Source organism: Bipolaris sorokiniana, assembly GCF_000338995.1.
Source record: "Bipolaris sorokiniana ND90Pr unplaced genomic scaffold COCSAscaffold_5, whole genome shotgun sequence".
NCBI classification, from domain to species: Eukaryota; Fungi; Ascomycota; class Dothideomycetes; order Pleosporales; family Pleosporaceae; genus Bipolaris; species Bipolaris sorokiniana.
The window spans coordinates 1066327-1086544 of NW_006911899.1; the positions used below are offsets into that span (position 1 = coordinate 1066327).

At 51.0% G+C, this 20218-nt stretch overlaps 6 protein-coding genes across 6 annotated transcripts; 2 read left to right on the forward strand and 4 right to left on the reverse strand.

Moving 5' to 3' along the window:
- Positions 1 to 539: 539 nt before the first annotated feature.
- On the forward strand, positions 540 to 2578 carry COCSADRAFT_308345 (uncharacterized protein). Its single transcript, XM_007700560.1, has 3 exons — positions 540 to 2017; positions 2068 to 2265; positions 2315 to 2578. Exons 1-3 carry the CDS (start codon positions 624 to 626, stop codon positions 2436 to 2438), a joined length of 1716 nt encoding a protein of 571 aa, XP_007698750.1. The 5' UTR covers positions 540 to 623; the 3' UTR covers positions 2439 to 2578.
- A 3544-nt stretch (positions 2579 to 6122) lies between these two features.
- On the reverse strand, positions 6123 to 8006 carry COCSADRAFT_139900 (uncharacterized protein; the record flags this gene model as incomplete). Its single annotated transcript, XM_007700561.1, has 4 exons — positions 7908 to 8006; positions 7573 to 7843; positions 7116 to 7459; positions 6123 to 6992 (listed from the first exon to the last, which is right to left on the reverse strand). Exons 1-4 carry the CDS (start codon positions 7917 to 7919, stop codon positions 6123 to 6125), a joined length of 1497 nt encoding a protein of 498 aa, XP_007698751.1. The 5' UTR covers positions 7920 to 8006.
- A 1029-nt stretch (positions 8007 to 9035) lies between these two features.
- COCSADRAFT_139902 (uncharacterized protein) lies at positions 9036 to 11225 on the reverse strand. The gene is made up of 2 exons (XM_007700562.1): positions 10909 to 11225; positions 9036 to 10830 (listed from the first exon to the last, which is right to left on the reverse strand). Exons 1-2 carry the CDS (start codon positions 11095 to 11097, stop codon positions 9343 to 9345), a joined length of 1677 nt encoding a protein of 558 aa, XP_007698752.1. The 5' UTR covers positions 11098 to 11225; the 3' UTR covers positions 9036 to 9342.
- Positions 11226 to 11536: 311 nt separating this feature from the next.
- COCSADRAFT_86748 (uncharacterized protein) lies at positions 11537 to 15565 on the reverse strand (the record flags this gene model as incomplete). The annotated part of the gene is made up of 4 exons (XM_007700563.1): positions 11537 to 11560; positions 11617 to 12330; positions 12382 to 15485; positions 15535 to 15565. The coding sequence occupies 4 exons, from the start codon at positions 15563 to 15565 to the stop codon at positions 11537 to 11539; spliced, it is 3873 nt and encodes a 1290-aa protein (XP_007698753.1).
- A 401-nt stretch (positions 15566 to 15966) lies between these two features.
- COCSADRAFT_308383 (uncharacterized protein) lies at positions 15967 to 18090 on the forward strand. The gene is made up of 3 exons (XM_007700564.1): positions 15967 to 16101; positions 16200 to 17136; positions 17184 to 18090. The coding sequence occupies exons 2-3, from the start codon at positions 16283 to 16285 to the stop codon at positions 17854 to 17856; spliced, it is 1527 nt and encodes a 508-aa protein (XP_007698754.1). The 5' UTR covers positions 15967 to 16101; positions 16200 to 16282; the 3' UTR covers positions 17857 to 18090.
- A 234-nt stretch (positions 18091 to 18324) lies between these two features.
- COCSADRAFT_86179 (uncharacterized protein) lies at positions 18325 to 20194 on the reverse strand (the record flags this gene model as incomplete). Its single annotated transcript, XM_007700565.1, has 3 exons — positions 18325 to 19180; positions 19241 to 20078; positions 20128 to 20194. The coding sequence occupies 3 exons, from the start codon at positions 20192 to 20194 to the stop codon at positions 18325 to 18327; spliced, it is 1761 nt and encodes a 586-aa protein (XP_007698755.1).
- Positions 20195 to 20218: the final 24 nt, after the last annotated feature.

The window sequence follows — 20218 nt, forward strand, 5'->3', positions numbered from 1 at the left end:
ACCTGCTGCTTCTCTCATATGCCCTACACCCTCGAAGCTCCGCCAGAGTCCGCGCCAGAGCCCCAGTTGATGTTTGTCATCGGCACACGCCTTGGACACCGCCTTGAGGCTGAAAAAGAGCCGTCGCACTGGCTCCCTCGGGTATGTTTCGCACCGCGCAGAGCCGCCTGCCTCCTCCCTCACTTCCTTTGTTTTGGCGTGTTTATTTTTTTTTCTCGCACACCCACTTTGCATCATCTGCTCCACATGTAGTTGTCCAAGGCTACCCTCTTACCCGTTTTCGCGACATGGCAATGCCCATGACTATCGTTCTTGCTCCACTTGCACTTGCCCATCCCTGTCTGCCCCAGTCGCCTTGCGACTTCTCCGCCTCCACCTCCACTTCGGCCTCGATCAACCCAGCCCCGGATCAACACACACACGCACACAACATCACTCCCTCACAACCATGCTGACTCTAGTCCAGACTGCCATCAAAGACTGGTCTTCCCGTGCTACTCGCTCCTGTCATCGCCCCCGAGGTCTCTGCTTGGGCGCTTTCGCCGAACGGTCTTTGGGATAGCTTTCCCTCGGCCCGCTCGCATTGCTTACTGTATTCTCCCTTTGCACCCTTGGCTACCCAGATGCTCGACACCAGCCACTATTACGCAGACGACGACGCGGTTTTGCATTCCCCTGGCCTGACGGCAGTCATTGTAAAGACGACTCCATCACCAACTCCACCACCCATTGGCACTTTAATGTTCGACCCCCCAACACTTCAACAGAGCCACGACTCTGCTTCTCCAGACCAAAAGGCCCGCCATCCACACAGGCCCCGACCACGCCCTACCCAGGGTGATATGGTCCTCCTCCGGGAGATGAATCCGAACAGACCGGACATTGCCCTGCAAGCAAGCGAACAGGCCTTAAACTTTGATACCGACTCTGGCAGCGATATGGACGCCGAATCACCAGCCGCGGCCATGGGCCCGTCCGGCTCAAGCCGTGTCAACTCCGCGTCAGCCCACTTTCAGTCACTGGCCCTGCATCACACTGTACAAGAAGCCCGTGGCCCGAAACTTGATCCCAAGTCGACAGCTACCCATCGAGATTCGGTGCTCGAGGACGATTTCAACCTCAGGCCTCTCCACCTGCTAGCAGACCGACGCCCATCTCAGACATCCTCTGTGCTTGCCGCATCAAATGGAATGCGTCATGACACCAATGGTATGCACCGTTCTTTGTCTGGCAACTCTGCAGCCTCGACCACGTCACTGCAACTACCAAATCAGCAAATCGGGGGACTGACAAACGGGGGCTCGCTAGAAATCAACGCGGCGACATCCCCAGGCCTTCGACAGTTGACCATTCCACAAACAAGAGGCCTATCCACAGACACCCTCCCAGCATTACAGGCCCCATCTCCCGCACGCGATGGATCGACTACTTCGCCCGTCCAGCAATTACCTTCGTTCAGGCACATGGACGACATTGCACGCTCGGCATCGAGTGATCATGAGGCCAACAGAGTCAACGGCTTCCCCCAACGACAGTCTGTATCTTCGAGTGGGCAGTCACCAACTTCTAGAGTGCGGCAATTATCCATCGGCTCGCACTCACCAGCAACGCCCTTTACTTCGCTGAGCGCTGCATCACTAAGCGCCTCTTCGCCAATGAGCGCCAACGACTCACTCCAACGTGGTGATTTGTTTCTGAGAACAGCAGGCGGCAGTGTTTTTGGCGATGCTCGAAGACCGTCACATGCTGCGTCAGACTGTGCCCCGTACAACGCATTGCAGTCTGCATCGGGCGAGAGCTATCAAAGCTCAGATGGGCTGAGTCCTGCTTCACAACCAACGCCCATTGAACAACGCCCCCGGCACATGAGCCTGGACGGTGCACTTGCATCGCGAGTGTTGCCCCCTCCAGTGGGTTCTGGCTTGCCACAAAGCATCCCCTCACATGCCACTGGCTCCTTCAAGTGCGACTACCCAGGCTGCAACGCTGCTCCTTTCCAGACGCAGTATCTTTTAAAGTGAGTATCATGTTGTAGTAGTTGTTCAATGTTGATGCTGACCATAGTAGCTCACATACAAACGTGCATTCGTCAAATCGACCCCATTACTGTCCTGTAAAAAACTGTCCCAGGGGTGAAGGAGGCAAAGGCTTCAAGAGGAAGAACGAGATGATACGACACGGCCTTGTACACCAGTCGCCAGGCTACGTATGCCCGTTCTGTCCAGACCGTGAACACAAGTATCCCAGGCCAGACAATCTACAAAGGTATGTTGAACTGTTCAGAAGTGATACGCTAGGCTGATGGATGATATAGGCACGTGCGCGTACATCATACCGACAAGGATAAAGACGATCCTCAATTGCGCGATGTCCTAGCCCAGCGCCCTGAAGGCGGCAGTCGTGGGCGCAGGAGACGTGTGAGCGACTCGGGTCATTAGTATGCGCAGGTTTTCAGATGCAAGACGACGTTTCCCTTTTTAATCCCGTACCTCTCCTCTATACGACGCAATTCGCTTCTTTTTGACTTTTTTCTCACATGACCGGCGAGTCTTTTTCTAGCGGGTTTACTGGTGGGACTCAGGTAAGGGTATACACATGTTTATGAAGCAGGCGAAAGCAGGCACAGGATCTGTTTGGGTTTGGAGATTTTTGATTGTGCGTTATCGCTTGTTCTAGCGCCGAGGATTGATTCTTTGGGGAGGCATGTCGATTGTGCTATGCATATCATGTTTGTAATCTTTTCCAAATCCACCAGAGATTTTTATATCTCGCTTTTTGCCTCATCTCCAACTCTACAGAGAGAGAGAGATAAGGTGGGACAGGGCTATTATTGTTTTTCTCGTTTATCTGGAGTTGAAACGAAAATCAAAATCAAAATCCATATACCCACAAAGCCCAATCACAATCATATGTAACTAGTTAGTAATAAAACCTCACACCTTTTCACATGACAGAAAGAAAACCAACAAGACACGGGACATGACTAAACCCAACACCCCCCCCCCTCTCTTACCTCTGAGCCGCGCTCCGACCCACATTGTCCTGACTACTGATATTCTTTTTTGCCATTTCTGCCGTTGAATTGCGCCCCCTACTCTTTTCCATCTCGCCGACCTAGCCTGCGCATGCTCACTAAAGCAACAGCTAGCTAGTGCGGCTCTTTGTCTCTGTTGCGCACAAGCAACCACAGTACACTACATTATTACACAAGACTGCTGACTTCTCAACGAGGAAAGCTTGACGTGTGGCTGAGGGCACTAAAAGGGGGAGGGGAGAGGAGGGGATGGGGTGGTAGTAAGGCTTGGGGTGTGGGACCTTTTTTCTTTTTTTTAGAGTTAACATGTGGGGCCTAAACATTACTAGTTATACTAGTAACAATTTATTTTTTTGGTAAGTAGCATTCAAATCTTGCTTTGAATTTTCTTGAATTGATTTGGGGGAAGGGGGGTTTGGTGGTGTATGTAGTAAGTGTAGTAGTAGTGGTAGTAGTAGTGGTACGTGCGACATTTTGTTTTTTTAATCTGTAAAGGGAAAGAGAGAGAGAAGTATGATAGCGAGGCAACCTTTTTTTGTTTCCTTTTTGTTAAACGAAAAATTTAGATTAGCGTTTTGGACTAATTGCTGTATGTTTGGTATGTTATGTAGCAGTGACACATAAGGACCCCTCGATTAGGTTAGAGTAGGTGTAGAAGGTGTATACGGGGCTGGGGCGTGGTAGGTAAGTATGTACGGTATGTAACAGCACCAGTGACGAAGAAAATGACGTCTTTTCTACTACTAGTTACTACTACTACTATTACTACTACCTAATGCAACGCCATACCCACCCCTCTAACCCGCGCTACCCACACTCTTCCGATCCGCGAATTCACTACAGGATATCGTTGCCGTGGCGGGTTTATGTAACCATCTCCCCTCCTCCCCTCCCCCTCTAGACACCTAATAGGAAATCGGAGAGGGGACGCCCGGTACCCCCCACTTTTCTTCGCACTAGCGAATTAGAGCTACTACGTAGATTGAGAAGAGATCTAGGCTTGTTGATTTGTATACCAGAAGTATTAGAATAGAAAGAAAAAATAGTTGCGCTACTGCTTAAAAAAACGCACACTATGCATCTAAGAAAACAAATAGTACATGTTTGACTTGCTAATCTTCAAGTAAAAAGTTGAAATATCGCATGAGCAAATGCTGTGGATTAGTCGTATACTAATACTTACCCCCCCCCCCTTCCGCTCTTCACCCGCATCTCCATCTCCCTCACCACCGCCCACTCTTCCTCTTGCTCTTTGTTACATACACTACGTATTACACACATTCGGTTACACGCAACACCCGACTCCCGGCGCCACCTACATCGTGGGGGTTTGGGGAAAAAAGAGCCGGAAGACAGGACACTCACACACCGCTTTCGCTTTTTGTGAGCACCAAAAAGCGAATGCGGCGCGGAGGGTTGAGGCCCGAGGGTAAGGCTTATGTTCGGGCCGAATTTGAGGGGGGTGCGGTGGGGTAAGCGTTGGAGGTGCTTGTAAGACTTATCGGAGTTAAGGAGGGGGGTTTGTGACTGGGCCGTATGTAAAACACTTGAATGCTTGTCAGTTCGTGAGGTCAGCTGGGGCTTTATTCAAAGGTAACTCGATTGAAGAAGGGAAGAAGGGAAGTTCCTTGTTGGTATTGTCTTTACATAAGCATAAGATTCGCTTACTGCTGCATTTTGTTGCTTCGTTTTTGTCAAGCATTCTTATGATGCGCCTGTTTTGGTGTTTCTCGGTGGTACTAAGTATCGTGGATAAGCACTAGTCGGACCTATACTTACCATCGGGAGTCCCAGTGGAAATGATTTTCCGGGACGTGAAGCATACGGGTAGAGATACGTGCGTAGTTTGGTCTTCATGGTTTGGTGGCTATGACTGGATGCTTGTAAGCATGGCCCTGGTGGAGATCGACATGGAAGGCGCCTGTACTCAGTGACTTGTTTTCCTATCTCCATTCTAACTGGATTCGAATCGATTCTAGAGCTGATTTCACCCACAGTAGTAAGAAAATAGAGTAAACCAATTCAACTATACAGATCAAAATACCGCTTCCAGCACGAGAACTGAGTAAGAAAAGAAGTATCTAGTCTGTCTATCAAGAACCTATCTCACCTTTCAACATTTCTATCACTCCAACCTTCAAATCTACGCACCACAAGGCCACTTCCCTCTTCACTCTCGATTAATCTCCGGAACCATCTCTCCTTTCCATTTCCAAAGAAAAACTCTGATCCCTATATATAACCCCTGAATTTCCCATGCATATAGCTGCTGAGCACTCCGCACGCGTGATCCCTTGTCATTGTCTTGAAGTACATAACCAGTCTTATCATAAACAAACGGGCTTTTCTCAAGGTTCCGATAGCTTAGTTCTATACAACACAACAGAAAGCGCTAATTTTGGGCCATACTTAAAAAATATACCAAATGTCAGCCTTATATTCCTTTTTTTCTGATTCTAAATAAGGGCATAAGAGGCTGGTATCGAGGTCATTCTAGCAAGCTATATTGTTCCTTGCTGTGCACAGCGAAATGCATGTCTTGTCCTTCCCCCCCCCTTTCCCAGGTTTTCACATCTTACATTTAAGCTTCCAGCTTCCAGCTACCAGGCCGTCATGAACAAGGCCGGCTGAACGTGTTGCGTACAAGGCGTGAATTCCACCCACTGAAAAGGTTATGGAACGCGAGTTGCTTGACGACAACCCTGTTACATAGATTGTTTCTGTGAATAGGTATAGGGTTAGTGAGGTGACTTGGTATTTCGAGGGGTGTTGTCAGAGTAGGGAGGAATAGGGAGGTTAAGGGGGTTAGAGCTGGGTGGTTGGTTGTACCATGAAAAAAAGATGTGGTTGTGGGAAGCAGTGTTTCGTCATGATTATATTTCGTCGTAATTATACGTCTCAAGTAGTAAGATGCTATAGGATGATAAGGAAAGCGCAATCATAAGTCGTCTAGCTACAACTACGCCAGGTAAGGCACATTCCATCATGCTCCCCTCACATCCCCAACCGCACTTGTAATTTACACTTACTAAAATATAGCCAAGGAAATGAAAACCCCTTACATAGTCCAAATATACAAATCTCTTCATTACCTCCGCCCACTCCTCACCTCAAAGACATCAACCTCCCTCTCTACCATCCCCAAACTCTTCCTCCTCCTCCCCTTCCCAGACACCACACTCGCACTCCGTCTACTCCGACTCCCCCTCGACGCCGTACCCCCGCCACTATACCCAACCCCACTATCCCTCTTCCCCATCACCATAACCTGCTCAATAACCTCCACAATATCCTCTTCATGCTTCAACTCCCTAACATCGTGCTCATCGGAAAGATGTTTAACCAGCGCCTTAACATCGCCACAGATAGTATCAGAATCCGAATACTTGGAGCAAATAACGCAGCAGTACTGAGCGTCTGGCCCGTCGCGGTGGCATTTGACAACGAAGCGGTTTGAGACTTGGAAGGTGCGTTCGGTGTCGCCGGCCCATTTGGAGATTTCCCAGGCTTTTCCCGGGGAGAGATGCAGGGATCCCGCGCAGTGGGGGCAGCGCGCGTCTTTGGTGGTGAGGAGCGTGGGGTGCAGGGGCTGCGTGGGGTCGCGCTGGAGGTCGTAGGCGTATTGGCAGTATAGGTGGCCCGGGTGGGATGGCACGGTAGTTGAGGCACTTTCGGTGATGGAGGGCTCGGGCTCAACTTTGCTTTGCCAGTCGAGGATTGTTGTGTTGATTGGGCTGTTGGTTCGCACATGTACAGGTTCATCGTGCTTTACAGTTACGGTGGTTGTTGAATTGGGACCGATAGGTGGCTGAGGAAGTACTAGGACCCGCGATGGTGCTTGAGATGCTACGTGCGAAGGTGCCTTGGATGGTGCTTTTGATGGAGCTCTCGACGGTACCTTGGATGGTGCCTGGGAGGGTACTTTAGATGGCGCATGAGAAGGTGCTTTAGACGGTGCCTTTGATGGTACTTTCGACGGAACTCTAGAGAGTGCTTGAGATGCTGCTTGAGATGCTGCCTGGGACGACGCTACGACAACCGTCGTCGGTCGTACGCAAGATATCGACTGTGACGGAGTAACGGACGGCGCATAAGAGCTGTGGTGAGAAGCTACGTGTGACGGCGCATGGCTGGTCGAATGAGACGTTACATGAGAAGCCACATGTGAAGGCGCATGATGCGGGCTTGAACGAGTCGTAGTAACTGAATGCATCGACCGCGGTGTAACGGGGCGCTCATCTATCAGCCGGTCCTGCAGTGCGACCAACACTTCAATCGATCTCGCTGCTGCTGCTCTCGAAGCCGCGTTGATATTCGATAATTGATGAGCCGCCGAGTCTGATGACACAGGTCCATATATGGCAGTGCTCACCAGTACGCTCTGCAGGGCAATGATCTGCCATTGGAGCTCCGTCTGCGCAGTCACTAGTACACATCTCGTTAGCTGACTAGTTGGTCTGAGATACTCGACTTCAAAAGATGTAGCAACGAGATCCAGAACACGAATGCACAGGATGGCACGGCGGAGAAGTGCATACCATCACCCATAGCGAACTCGGTGCCCATTGCGTGATATCCAATCTCAAACTGCCGGACCATTGTCGCCTTGTCCGTCATGACGGCTTCCTCGCTGCCCAACCTCTCATCCGAGACATATTCAGCTCTTCTCGAGTAGCTCCTGAGGCTCTGTTCATATTCCCTCTGCTCCTTCAACGACAAGCTGCGATATAAATCCCTAGTAGCATCAAACACTCCAGAGAGAATGTATACGAGCGACTGTACAACATTTGCCGGATCAACCGAGGGATTCTGTCAAGGCTTCAGCATCTAAATATAGACAACATGTCTTTGTTACCACGCACCAGGTACTTACAGCAATACCCATTTCGTCTCCGGAATGTGTTATCAATATCTTTGGGCTGTTTACCCCAGATATCGGACCAAATGACTCGTTAAGAAGAGGCAAAAAAAAAGGGTCTTGATAACTCAAAAGCTTAAACCAACGAGCAACGGGAGTTCTTTAGTGTAAGCACACAGATTGACTAAGCAACAAGTCCCGTGTTCACTTGCATGATCATCATAAGCTCCGAAAGGGACAGATTCCCCATGCAATCCCTACTGGTCTGAACGGTCTTATGCTGAATGATGGCCGTGTACAGCTGGCAAGGCGCCATTGGTGGCCCCATGCTTTCTTTTTGATTGGCATACCCACAGTCGCGGGCCGCACCAGGAACGTGCTCATTGGGAAATCGACGTCATTCCCAGCCGGAGGATTGCTGTGGGACAATGGATAGCAGTAGTGCATAGACCCTGTGGTGTGATTAACGGTCGATTACTTGTCTAGGACCCGACGGGTGTAACAAGGGCCGAAAGCGGTCATTATCGGGCTGTAGTCATGTCTCGAAGGGGAAATGGGGGAGGCGAGTTGCATCTACGGGCCGAGATGTCGTGTTTATCTCCAGAGTGCTCGCCTTGCGTTGGGAGCGGTCAGAAAGTGGCTGCGTCTTGCATGTGACATCATCCTCTTCTGCGATGCACTCAGAAATGTAGTCTTTGGCACCACGTCATTGAGGCGCAACCAGTAGCTCTAAACTCGCTAGTCTATTGTAATCGAGGCTTTTGTTTCTAATGGTGACTGGTAATCTACTGGGAGAAGCAAATGTGCGACTGCAGACATCGATCGTGGCATGCTGTCGATCATCTGTCGCTAGTGCCCAACTAGTGCGCGCTTTCTTCCACAGTCTCGGTTGCAGACACAGACATGACGGAAGATGTTTAGGCAAACCGTTGGAACGTTACGTCGATGTCATATCTGCGGGAAATAGAAGAGGTTGGAAAAGTGTGCATGACTAAAAACACGGGGAAAATCCATGTAGTAACATTCACACTAGGGCTATTCCAGTATAGGGTAACCAGTATTACGAGGCTACTCACGACGTACATTGAGCTATTTCCCACGACATCACTAGCTAGTATGCTCAGCAACGCCAACACTCTGTGACTCTGTTGAACATAATCACATTGATGCCCAAAGACAAAGCTACTACACGGCTATACCGCATCTTATCAACCAAGACAAGTGTACCGATTTTCTATTAACTGTAGAGATATCAAAATCCCCGCAATACTAGTAAAAGAGAGACGTTCTTTTGCTGAACAAATGAGCGTGAAGAATGAGTCTGCATCGGTCGCTTCTGTCCGAAATCCTGCGTCCAACTTCCAATAACATATTAGTACAACTACACTTACCATCGGGTCGTTCCACACTTCACACCAAACTCTCCATGCACTGCCAAGACCCCGATCTGCTACTCTGCCTCGTCCGCCTCGGGTGCTGCAGCCTTGTTATCTTCCAAACTCTTCTCATGGATAAACCACGCCAAAAGTGCACTCCCGGCTACAAGCACTATCGCAACTCCCAGTGCCACTCTCGTGGCCTTTCCGTAGCACTCTCGTACAATGCTCTTCAGAGCAGGATCTAAAGATCTGTAGTAAGACAATCCAGCTCTTACTCGCTCCGCAATCTCAGCCGCGTTGTCATCGCCCTGTAGCGCACTCTGAAGAGTCTTGCGCAGGGTCTGATTGAATGCTGTTGCGCACAGCGAGATGCCAAAGACCGAACCGAGCGAGCGAAACAGGTAAGAGCATGCCGTAGCAACTGCCTGGTCTGCATGTGATGCGTTTGCGATGAGTCCAATAAGCGTGGTTGTTACACCAATGCCGGTACCGAAAGAGCATATGGTTGTCCCCACTACCATAAGTGGGATACTTTCTATCAGCACCCCGGCGAAGAGAAGAATGAGCGAGAGACCAGCCATGAGTGCTGTATATGCCGAAACTGTGATCCAGTAGTATCTTGCTGTTCGCTTCATGTAGAAGCCACCAAAAAGCGAGCCCGTGACGCTAAAGATGATGGATGGAACGAGAAGTAGCCCAGCATGTGAAGCGTCGTAGTCGCCAATAACCTGCCAGTAGAGGGGTATGTAGAACACGGCGGCCATCCAACCCCCCAACGAAAAGAAGTTGCAGAAGTAATACGCAGAAAGCGTCCTGTTGAGAATAATGTGACCAGGCGCAACTGGATTACTCGCCACATACTTCTCCACCAAAACAAACACAGCGAAAAACGGTGTCATGGAGAGTCCAGCAATGGCAATCGGGTCCGACCAAGAAACATTCGATCCGCGATCCAGTCCAACAAGGAGTCCGAAAACCGCCAGAATCAATACCACCGCCCCCAGAAAATCAACCTTCTTAACCTTCTCTTTCCAATGCGACTCGTCTCGTTCCGGGAGCTCCAGTGCCAGCGCCACAGCCACCACAGCCAAAGCACACATGGGACCCTGTGCCAGAAACGCTGCTCTCCACCCAATACTATCCGCCAGCAGCCCACCCAAGGGCGCTCCCGCAGAAGCACCTACCGCATATACCAAGTTGAGATAACCCTGCCAGGTCCCCCTCTCCCTCAACCCGAGAATATCGCTCATCAACACAGTAGTACAAACGCTCATCCCGCCTCCCCCTACCCCAGCGAATGCCCGCGCGGCAATAAGCTCTCCAATATTACGCGCTAGCCCGCATCCCACGGAGCCGATGCCGAAAATCAGGTAAGCAGAGAGTAAGCATTGTTTTCGTCCGAAGATGTCACAGAGTTTGCCGTAGAGAGGCTGGAAGGCCGAGAGCGTGAGGAAGTAGCCGGTTGCGATCCAGGAGGTGGAGGAGAGCGCGTGCAGGTCTGTTCCTATGATTCCATAGGTGGTTACTATGAGGGTTTGGTCTGCGGCTGAGAGGAAAACCTAGAATGCAGTTGTTAGTTACGTATATCCCTTTTTCCCTAAGTGCTCTAGAAATGGGATTAAGAGCGTTGGGCTTACACCGATAGCTAAGGCTGGGAATATATATTTCATTCGTTTTCGGACTTCTGGCAGGCCTTGGTGCTTGAAAGAATCGCCATGGCTGGCTTGTTGTTCAATGTCTCTTTCATTGTCAGGAGGTGGGTTGCCTAGGAGTGGTGTTGTCTCGCTAAGAGATGCACCTGGGGGCGAGGAAGCATTCAGTGCCATTGCGGGGTGTTTGTGTGCAGACAACCTCAAGGCGCGGCCAACTCTAGCATGCGAGAATCAGAAAACGAGTAGATATGTTTGCACATTAGCTAAGCTAATGACTCAGAGCTATGGGTTTTGGAAACGGTATTCATGCAAAGTACGCATTTAATCACCGCTTACGTCCGTGGGGGGAGCTATGATGCGATAGGCAACCCTATTCAATTAGTCACGGGAACTCGCGATAACGCGTACGCATCACGTCAACAATCAATTTGGGCAGCAATTTGTTTTTGAAAAAGAGAAGACATCGTGACTGAAAGTTTTGCACATCCGATAGAGCAAACAACACAACACATGAGGAGATAATACATTAAACCGCCATGTCCAGGTCGTAACGAAGAAAGGTATCGTCGCTATAGCAACAGCCACATCACGTTGTATATTCGTTTTTATGAGCCTACGCAGGCTGATACCTCCGGAGCTGGAAACAATGTTAGCATCCAATTCCGAGGAGGAGGTAGGGCCAAGATAACTTACATCCAGACTCAGGTATTTACTCGACATCTTGCCTTGATCTCGCATGACACCAACCAATGTTTCGCTTTCTTGGAAAAAGCCCGCCTTGAGGGAAATGACAATGAACTGCATACCAGGACTAGCATGTTCGCGCACATACTTGGCCACACGGCTGACATTGACATTATCCAACGCCGCGTCGACTTCGTCAAGTACAAAGAAGGGAGAGGGCTGATAGCTGTGGATAGCGAACAGCAGAGCCAGCGCAGCAATCGTCTTTTCACCACCAGAGAGATGCTCCATGTCACGGAAGCGCTTGAGTGGCGGCATGGCGTGGTACTTGAGACCAGCGAGGTACGGCTCTGTGCTGTCTTCCATGTCAAGATACGCCTGTCCTCCTAGCGGGAATTGTGGCGATTTTGTCAGATCCTTGTATGTGCCACCAATGTTCTCCGAAATGTGGTTGAATGCCTTCATGAAAAGATCATAACGCTTCGTCTTGACTTCCTCAAAGGCCTTCTTTGCTGCTGCTGCACGCTTACGTGTCTCGGCGAACGCCTCGTCAATGGCCTTTAGGCGTGTTTCCGTGGCTGCAAGACGCTCAGCAGCACGCATATTTGGCGTAGCCTTGTTGATGTCGGTCTCGAGGTTGGTGATGACATCAGTCAGCTTGGACTCTGCAGCCTTGAGGCGAGTTCCTGCTTGAGATTGGACGCGCTCATCTTGATCGTCCTCCTGAAAAATGTTAGTAAGATGTAAGCAACCGTACATATTGGGCACACTCACGCTCTCAAGTATTTCAACAATCTCGGTCTTCAGCTCCTCTTCCAGCTCCTCGAAGTCTACTTCTATGCCGTAATCGTCAACCTCTGCAGGTTGAATCTGAGTCGAATCAGGATCCTCATCAATGTCCATGGCATCGGCATCCGGTCGCGGCATGTCGGTCATCGGTAACGATGTCAATGGACGCGAGTCTTCAGTGAGCGGGATCTTGATCTCGTTGACACGGCATTCCTTGAGCACATTGTATCGATTGGTTGCGCTCGATTTGATCTTTGCGTCCTCTTCATCGACCTCCTTGAGCACATGCTTGACCTTTTCGTTTCGCTGGTCTAGGGCGCGGCGTGCTTCCTTGACGGCAGCGACTCGTTCAGCAAGCTTCTCTTCCAAACGCCTTCTCCTATCTTGCAATGTCTCGAGCTCAGCTTGAAGGACATCTCTCGCACTTTGCAGCTCTTCTTGCTTGGCCTGAAGCTCCGTGATGTCGGCGGTTTTGCGTTTGATTTCATCCTCTGCTTGCTTGAGGCGTTCTTCAACACCGCGCAGCGATGAGTCGACCTGCTTCATCAGGTATTGAAGTCTACTACGCTGCTTGCTGAACTCGAGACGTTTTTCAGCCGCTTCTTGCTGGACGGTACCTTGTTGGGCCTCATAGTCACGGATAGATGCATAGCCAAGTCGCTGACAGAATGCGGCAAAGACCTGGTCATTGACTTGGTTAACCGTATCTTGGTAGCGCCTAAGCTCGTCTTCTCGGTTTTGCAATCGCTGTGCCTGCTTTTCGTAGTTGGGACGAACACCCTTCAACTCAGCTTTGTGATGCGCGAGCTCCTTCTTCACACTCTCAATGTTACGGCTGAGTGCCCTGGCTTCCTCCTTGGTGCGAGCAATCTGCTCCTGGAGATCAAGGAGCTCAACCTCGAGTGTTTGCTCCTGAGTGTATTGACGATCTTGCTTGGGTAGGGCACGAAGCTCTTCCTCGTACCTGTTCCTCTTGTCTACTAGAGTTTGGTACGAACGCTCGTCCCACTGCTGCTCGCTCGAGTCATCATCCCGATCAAGCTCACCACCCGTCTGTGTACCACCCTTGCCGATGACGCGACCATCTAGAGTGACAGCCTTGACCTCGATCCGCTTGGAGTACCTCAGCTCTTTTGCAAGCTTTTCTGTATTACAGATCATGGTGTTGCCACAGGCGGCTGTCATGGCTCGCTCATGCTTGGGTTCGTAGTTGATGCAGTCAATGGCGAGACGCATGCCTTCGTGCATTCCCTTTAGCTGAGGATCGACGGCTTGGATCTGGATCGAGTCCAGAGGGTTGAAAGACATGACGCCGATGCGCTCAGCTTTGAGATAATCGATGCATGATTTGGCAGTGGCTTCGGTATCAACGATAACCGTGTCCATCTGGTGTCCAAGCACGCGGCCTATGGCCTTGCGGTACTTTTGCATCTTGGGCGTGATGAGATCCTTGTATCGGCCATGCACCTTTTCAGACCCAAAGCGAGTCTTGAGGCGCTCAATGGTCCTGCGAGCCTCTTGTTGCTTCCTTGACTCGCGGCGGCTGCCTTCAACTATGCTGAGTTGCTTGAGGACCTCCTGCAGCAGCTGGTTCTTTTCGTAGTATTGCATCTCAATCTGCTTCCGGTCGGCTCTGAGCCTGTCAAGCTCCTGCTGTTTGGCGGCTCTAGCGCTTTCAAGCTCTTGAGTTTGCGTCTTGGAAGACCGTTGGCGCTCTTCAAGCTGGCTAATGTCTGCGTTCAGCCTCTCGACAGCCTTCTCATGACCTTCGACACTCTGCTGCAGGTTCCTGACATGATCTCTATCTGTCTCGACTTCTCGCTTAAGCTTGTCTATTTGCATTTGGTCGCCGTGGGTACGCTTCAAGACTTCGCTACGCAGACGGCCATACTCTTGGAGGTCTTGTTCTGAAAGCTCGCGTCCCTGGTTCTGGGCAGCAGCCTTGAAGTCATCCTCCCATTTCTTCTCAGCCTTTTGCACAAGCTCAAGGTCCTTTTGGCACTTTTCGACAGCCTTCTTTTCAGCGTCTCGCTTCTTCCTGAGCTCATCAATCCTGCTTTCGTACTTTCGGCGGGTTTCATTGGAAAGACGAATCTTCTCTTCAATGGGCGCGAGTTCATTGGAGGTATCCTCGATTTCCTTTTCTTTAGCTTTTGTGTTTTGATCGGTCTTGGCTAGATCTCGCCTGATCTTGGCCTCGGCCTGCCTTTCCGCCTCGTGTCGCTGGTGGTACTTTTCTACGCTGCGCTTGTGCTCCTTGAGCTCTTCCTGGTGGCTTGCAATCTTACTCCTCGCCCTCTCCATGACCTGCTCATAGAGATAGAGCTTCCACAGGTTCTTTGTGACAACAGCTTGGTCTCGCTCGGCCAGCTTCTTCTCGTACTCGTCAGCTTCGGCCTTTTGGTCCTGGTATGTCTTGAGTTCTCCGTTGATTGCGCGACGTTCGTGGAGATGCTTGGCATTATCTTCGGTTGCGGCCTCGGACTCTTCCTTGAGGCGATCATATTCGGCCTTTTGCTCCAGACTGCCCGAGATGCGCTCAACTTGCAGGGTGAGCTGCTCGGGTGCTGTTGTGGCAAGCTTTTCAACGTCTCCCTGGAAGACGAGAAAGTTCCTTGCCTTGACCAGGATGCTGTGCTCTTCCAACGCGTCGTTGTACTGCTTCTGAGTCACGACCCGATTGTTGATGCGGTATTCACTGGAGCCGGAGCTAGTGATGGTGCGCTGCCACTCGTGCGTCTGCTCTGCGTCGTCCTCGAAGACGGCCTTGACCCATGCGTTCTGAGGATCGATGCGCTGGCTGCTTGTCTGTGATTCACCATTCTCTTGGGAATCGCCATTGGAGGCTTCATTGGAGTCGGCGGTTTCAGTTGCGGTGCCGTCTGCAGCAATACGTGCTTCCTGGATAATTCTGCCGCGATACACCATATCCTTTAGCTTGTCGGAGCGCAGATGAGACGACCTAACTCCCAGGACAAAGGAGATGGCGTCCATGCTGTTTGACTTTCCGGATCCATTGGGGCCGATGATTGAGGTGAAGTACGAGTCACCAAAGAGTAGCGTATGCCGTCCCCGGTACGACTTGAAGTCTAGGCAAATTAGCAGAGCACACCGCGTGCGCGTAGAGGCATAACGCACTATATATCTCGAGCCGCACAAGCTTGCCCATGGTTGCGGATTTGTGTGGTGGGATGTCGCGGGGGTGAATGGCGACGGCCGCGGTGAAGCGCGTACCTGGTCGCGTCAAGCAGCGCACAAAGCGCCCGCCGTAGCTGGCGTCTCGGGTGGGCCGCGGTGACGAAACCAGGCCCTCTGCCCTATGTGCTTGGTTGATTCACCGTACATTGCCATACACGCACAGATATACTCTCACGTATATCCTGCATACACACTCTTGTACATACACCAACATTCGCCATACACAAGTGCACACACTGTGTATATTCTCTGCTCATCAGGCACACGCGTTACTCGTCCTCGTGACCTTTTGTCCTCACACGCCCCCCGCCGCCGTAGTGCCACTACCAGAACAACGTTGTCTAGCTTGCCAATCAACAGCTGGCATTTACCCACGATTTTTTTCTCGACAGCTGCGAGACGGAGCAGCATCAAACACATACAGAACCCCCGCAAATCACTCCTGTCTTGTCTTGTCATGAGAACGTAGGCCCTGACTGCTTCCGAATCAAGCTGCCCTCCATCACTGTACGCTCTTCCCCCAAGTGTCGGTCCTTCTTCTCCACCATGGCCCACGCCAGGCAAGCTGGCTGCTATACACCTGCTAACAGTCGCCATGGCTCCAGTCTCTCCTCCGCGCTCCCTCAAACGACTCCTCCACCGCCGAACCCCTTCGAATCTCGATATTGTCCCAGAAGAAGTACCTGCCATGTCAGCCCCAGACGATGACGCCGGCCCTGTGCCCCCCAAGTCCCACTCAGAGCCCCAGCTAGGAGTCTCTGCCCTCTCAGCACGTCCGCTGCCTGGCGACTCTACTCACTCCGGCACTGCTTTCCTCGACGACACTGCCCCCTCGTCCGTAAACCAGCCAACTTCTAGCCCTGGCCTCTCTCGCTCCGCATCCTTCTCCAACAGCTCTTACCATGACGAGTCCGACCCTGAAGATGCCTCCTTCTTCCCGCCTGTCGAGAAGCTCACAATGTTTGACTTTGTCGAGAACCTCGCCCTTGCCCAGCGCATTGAGAAGATACAGAACTCCATCTCCAGCCAGACGGAGCGCATCAAGAATCAGGCAAAGAACAGGGGCATAACCAGAGATCGCGTTGTTGAGGAGTGGCGACGCAGAGTGCCAACCGAAGCCGAGCAACTCGACAAGTACAAGAAGCGCATGCGCCGCTCAGTCGACCGTCTGAATCAGCGCTGGAACGAGTCTCTCACAGTGACTGCGCGCGAAAAGACATCCTTTATCGCCGCCGTCTTGAACATCTTTGTCTCAGGGTACTTGGTCGGATCCCATCCAGAGTGGTTCCCTCACTGGTACACTGCTCAGCTGCTTTACTTTATGCCCATCCGCTTCTTCACGTATCACAAGAAGGGCTACCACTACTTCTTAGCTGATCTGTGTTACTTTGTCAACATCCTCTTGGTTTTGACCATGTGGGTTTTCCCTCAGTCCAAGCGACTCTTCATTTCAACATACTGTCTTTGCATGGGAAACAACGCCGTAGCCATCATCATGTGGCGTAACTCGCTCGTCTTTCACAGCATGGACAAGGTTGTAAGGTTAGTATTGCATACTCATGATGGTACCCAAATACTTATGTCTGTAGTCTCTTCATCCACATCATGCCATGTGTTACTCTGCATTGCATCGTCCACCTGCTCTCGCCAGAATATCAACAAGAACACTATCCCGCCATCTACAACATTCGCCATTCAGACCCAACCTCGCCCCATCACTACGGTCTCTTCCAGATGATGCTCTGGGCTACCTGTCCGTATGCAGTTTGGCAGCTATCCTACCATTTTCTCATCACGGTGCGCCGTCGCGATCAGATTGCAGCAGGTCGACCAACCAGCTTCACGTGGCTGCGAAAATCGTACGCCAAGACCTGGATTGGAAAGGTTGTCCTTGCGTTGCCCGAGTTCCTCCAAGAACCCGCTTTCATGTTCATTCAATACAGTTATGCTGTCCTCACCATGATTCCCTGCCAGGTGTGGTTCTGGTACCGCTGGCCTAGTGGTCTGTTCCTGAGCATCGTCTTCGTGTGGAGCGTCTACAACGGCGCCACCTACTACATTGACGTTTTTGGAAACCGCTTTCAGAAGGAGCTTGAGCAACTTAAGAAGGACATGGCAAAGTGGCAGTCATCGCCAGAGGGAGGCTTCACGCCTTATACGCCTGCAGGTGATAATGCAGAGAAGCAGCTAGGTTACATTCCTCCACTCGAAGGCAGCACCAGCGTGAGGCCGGTTGATGGAGAGACGCGCGAGAGGAAGTAGCATGCTGACATTAATTGTTTTGTTTTTTTTGCAGATTTACGACGAGCATGTAGCGAATCTAGTTCTCCTTTGCGAGCTACGAAGTCTATTACAGAGTGAGGGATCGTTTTTGGTGTTGGGGTTGTGAGTAGTGTGTTATGTTTGTTCTTTTGAGTATTGGAAGCTTTGTTTGGGTTGCGGGTTGCATGTGCTGTTTTCGACTGGTTGATTAGATATACCCTCTTTCCTTCGCTTGGTCTGCGTCGTTGTTATCCGTAGCATGCGTTTAATATTAGAGTTGGTTATTCTCGATTTGTATCGATCTTGTGTAGTAGGTGTGGATGATGCAGTATATACGACTTTGTCAAGTGTGATTATTATTAAATAAATTCGTTACTACGTCCATTATAAGGTATTACACACGGACAACATCCACTGAACAACCAACCAACCTATCACCACCCTCTCCCTCTCCTACACTCTACCCAACTATCTATGCCCCGCATTCTCCGGAAACTTATACCTCTCCGGCTCGCCCTCAATCCCATTCTCCTCCCTCCACTGCTTCCTATCCACATCACTCACACCCGGCCCCCTATACACACTCCCATATAGCCCGCTCGCCCAGTCACTCCCCGGCCCCTCCTTGCTCTTCCTCGTCGCCCTCCTTGTATACCACTTCCCATAACACAACAAATAATACAATCTAAAGCACAAAAACGCAAAGCGATCCCTCTCTAGATCAGCCGGGTATTCTGCGCCTAAATCGACGGCCGCAGCGATACCGCTCATAACCGCCACTTCATGCGCATTTATCAGCGTCCACGCCGCCGCGAACCGCGTATGCTTTCGGCCCTGTAACAGCCACATCCAGGGGACTACGAAGGCGTAGTGGGTCCAGGAGTGGCAAAGCTGGTGCCACCAATCTTTGCGTATGATCTTGTCTGGGTCGATTTCATCGATGCTCCACAGATGGCCGTCGCGCTCTTTGTTCAGGTAGATTGTTTGGAAGACGTGCTTATCAAAGGGTACCGAGGGGGGGAATTGAGACTGGTAGTTTGTGCAGTCGAAGCACATTTCTAGCTTTGAACGATCGGATGGGTACATTTTGATGTAGTACATTGGTTTGAAGTTTTTGGCGGCGTATTCGTTGCGCTGGGTTTGGGGGATGTTGCTTAGTTGGGAGACGGAGCGCTGTTCGGTGTAGAAGTTTTCGTAGTGCTTGAGCATGTAGGACGAGTCCCAGTGGGTGATGGTTATGTCGTTTGAGAATTTTGCGGAGCCGAGAACGCGGGATTCGCGAAAGGAGGCGGTGGGTGTTAGGATACGTTTAGCGGTGTCGGCGCTGGATGGGGGTGTTAGTATCGAGGTGAAAGACTGGTGGTAGGAATTGGGGGGGACTTACAGAACGCAAAGAATCAACTCGTCGTAGTGCTCTTCCTTCTCCTGTGCATCGGCGTCATAATTGTGCTCGTCGTCATACGGCACATGCACACTGTTAGGGTTATGCGCATCAGGCATCGGCGAGCGCTTGATCAACCTGACTGTAACACCAGTCTTGTCACGCTTAACAACTTGCGTCACTTCTGTCGAAAGCCGGACATTAACACCCCTCTTGATCAGATCCTGTCTCCAGCGCTCGTAGAATTCGCTGAACTTAGGGAATACCACCATGGGCGGCAGGTTGCTAGCGATACTGTGTTTGTCTGGCGGATACCACATTCCGTAAGTGGGACTCGTGCAGAGCCGCTCGAGAATGATGCTGGGTACGTTGGGGGTTTCGTTGCCGGTACCGAGGAACAGTGCGATCATGGGCATGGCGACGGTGTTTGTGAATTCCTCGGAGAACATGAACATTTTGAAGAGGACCTTGATGGGGATGAGGGCGAAGAAGAGTTCGAACCAGCGAACGATTTTGAGCATCGTGTTGAAGCGTCGAATTTCTTTCTGATGCCGTGCGAGGAGCTCAGTGGGGAAGACATTGGTCCAGAAGATGTCATCTTTGCCAAACGAAACGTGCAGGTTGACGGGGTCGGCATGGTGGCCTTGTCGTGCAAACATGGTCATGGTGTGGTGGAAAATGTAACTTCCACCTTGAACGCCTTGGTTGAGCCATGCAGCGCCATGACGCTCCTTGTCGATGTCAATGGAAAAGGCCTGGCCGCCGCAGTAATCTACTGCATCAATGAGTGTAACGTCGAATTTGTCGGGGTGCTCAGAGAGATGGTGAGCACATGACATTCCTTTTTCATGTTAGTAACAACATCTCCCACATTAATCACATGTCCGTACCAGCAGCTCCCGCTCCCACAACGAGCACTCTCTTCTTCTTCCCATCCTTGTTGTTGCCGCCTGCCATATTCGTCGTAGGCAAAATAGGTTC

Coding starts and splice junctions, on each gene's coding strand:
- COCSADRAFT_308345 (XM_007700560.1), top strand. CDS start 624: ATGCTCGACACCAGCCACTATTACGCAGACGACGACGCGGTTTTGCAT. Junction 2,018..2,067: donor CAGACGCAGTATCTTTTAAA/GTGAGTATCATG, acceptor TGACCATAGTAG/CTCACATACAAACGTGCATT. Junction 2,266..2,314: donor AGGCCAGACAATCTACAAAG/GTATGTTGAACT, acceptor TGGATGATATAG/GCACGTGCGCGTACATCATA.
- COCSADRAFT_139902 (XM_007700562.1), bottom strand. CDS start 11,097: ATGGCACTGAATGCTTCCTCGCCCCCAGGTGCATCTCTTAGCGAGACA. Junction 10,831..10,908: donor TCCCAGCCTTAGCTATCGGT/GTAAGCCCAACG, acceptor ACTGCATTCTAG/GTTTTCCTCTCAGCCGCAGA.
- COCSADRAFT_308383 (XM_007700564.1), top strand. CDS start 16,283: ATGTCAGCCCCAGACGATGACGCCGGCCCTGTGCCCCCCAAGTCCCAC. Junction 17,137..17,183: donor AGCATGGACAAGGTTGTAAG/GTTAGTATTGCA, acceptor TTATGTCTGTAG/TCTCTTCATCCACATCATGC.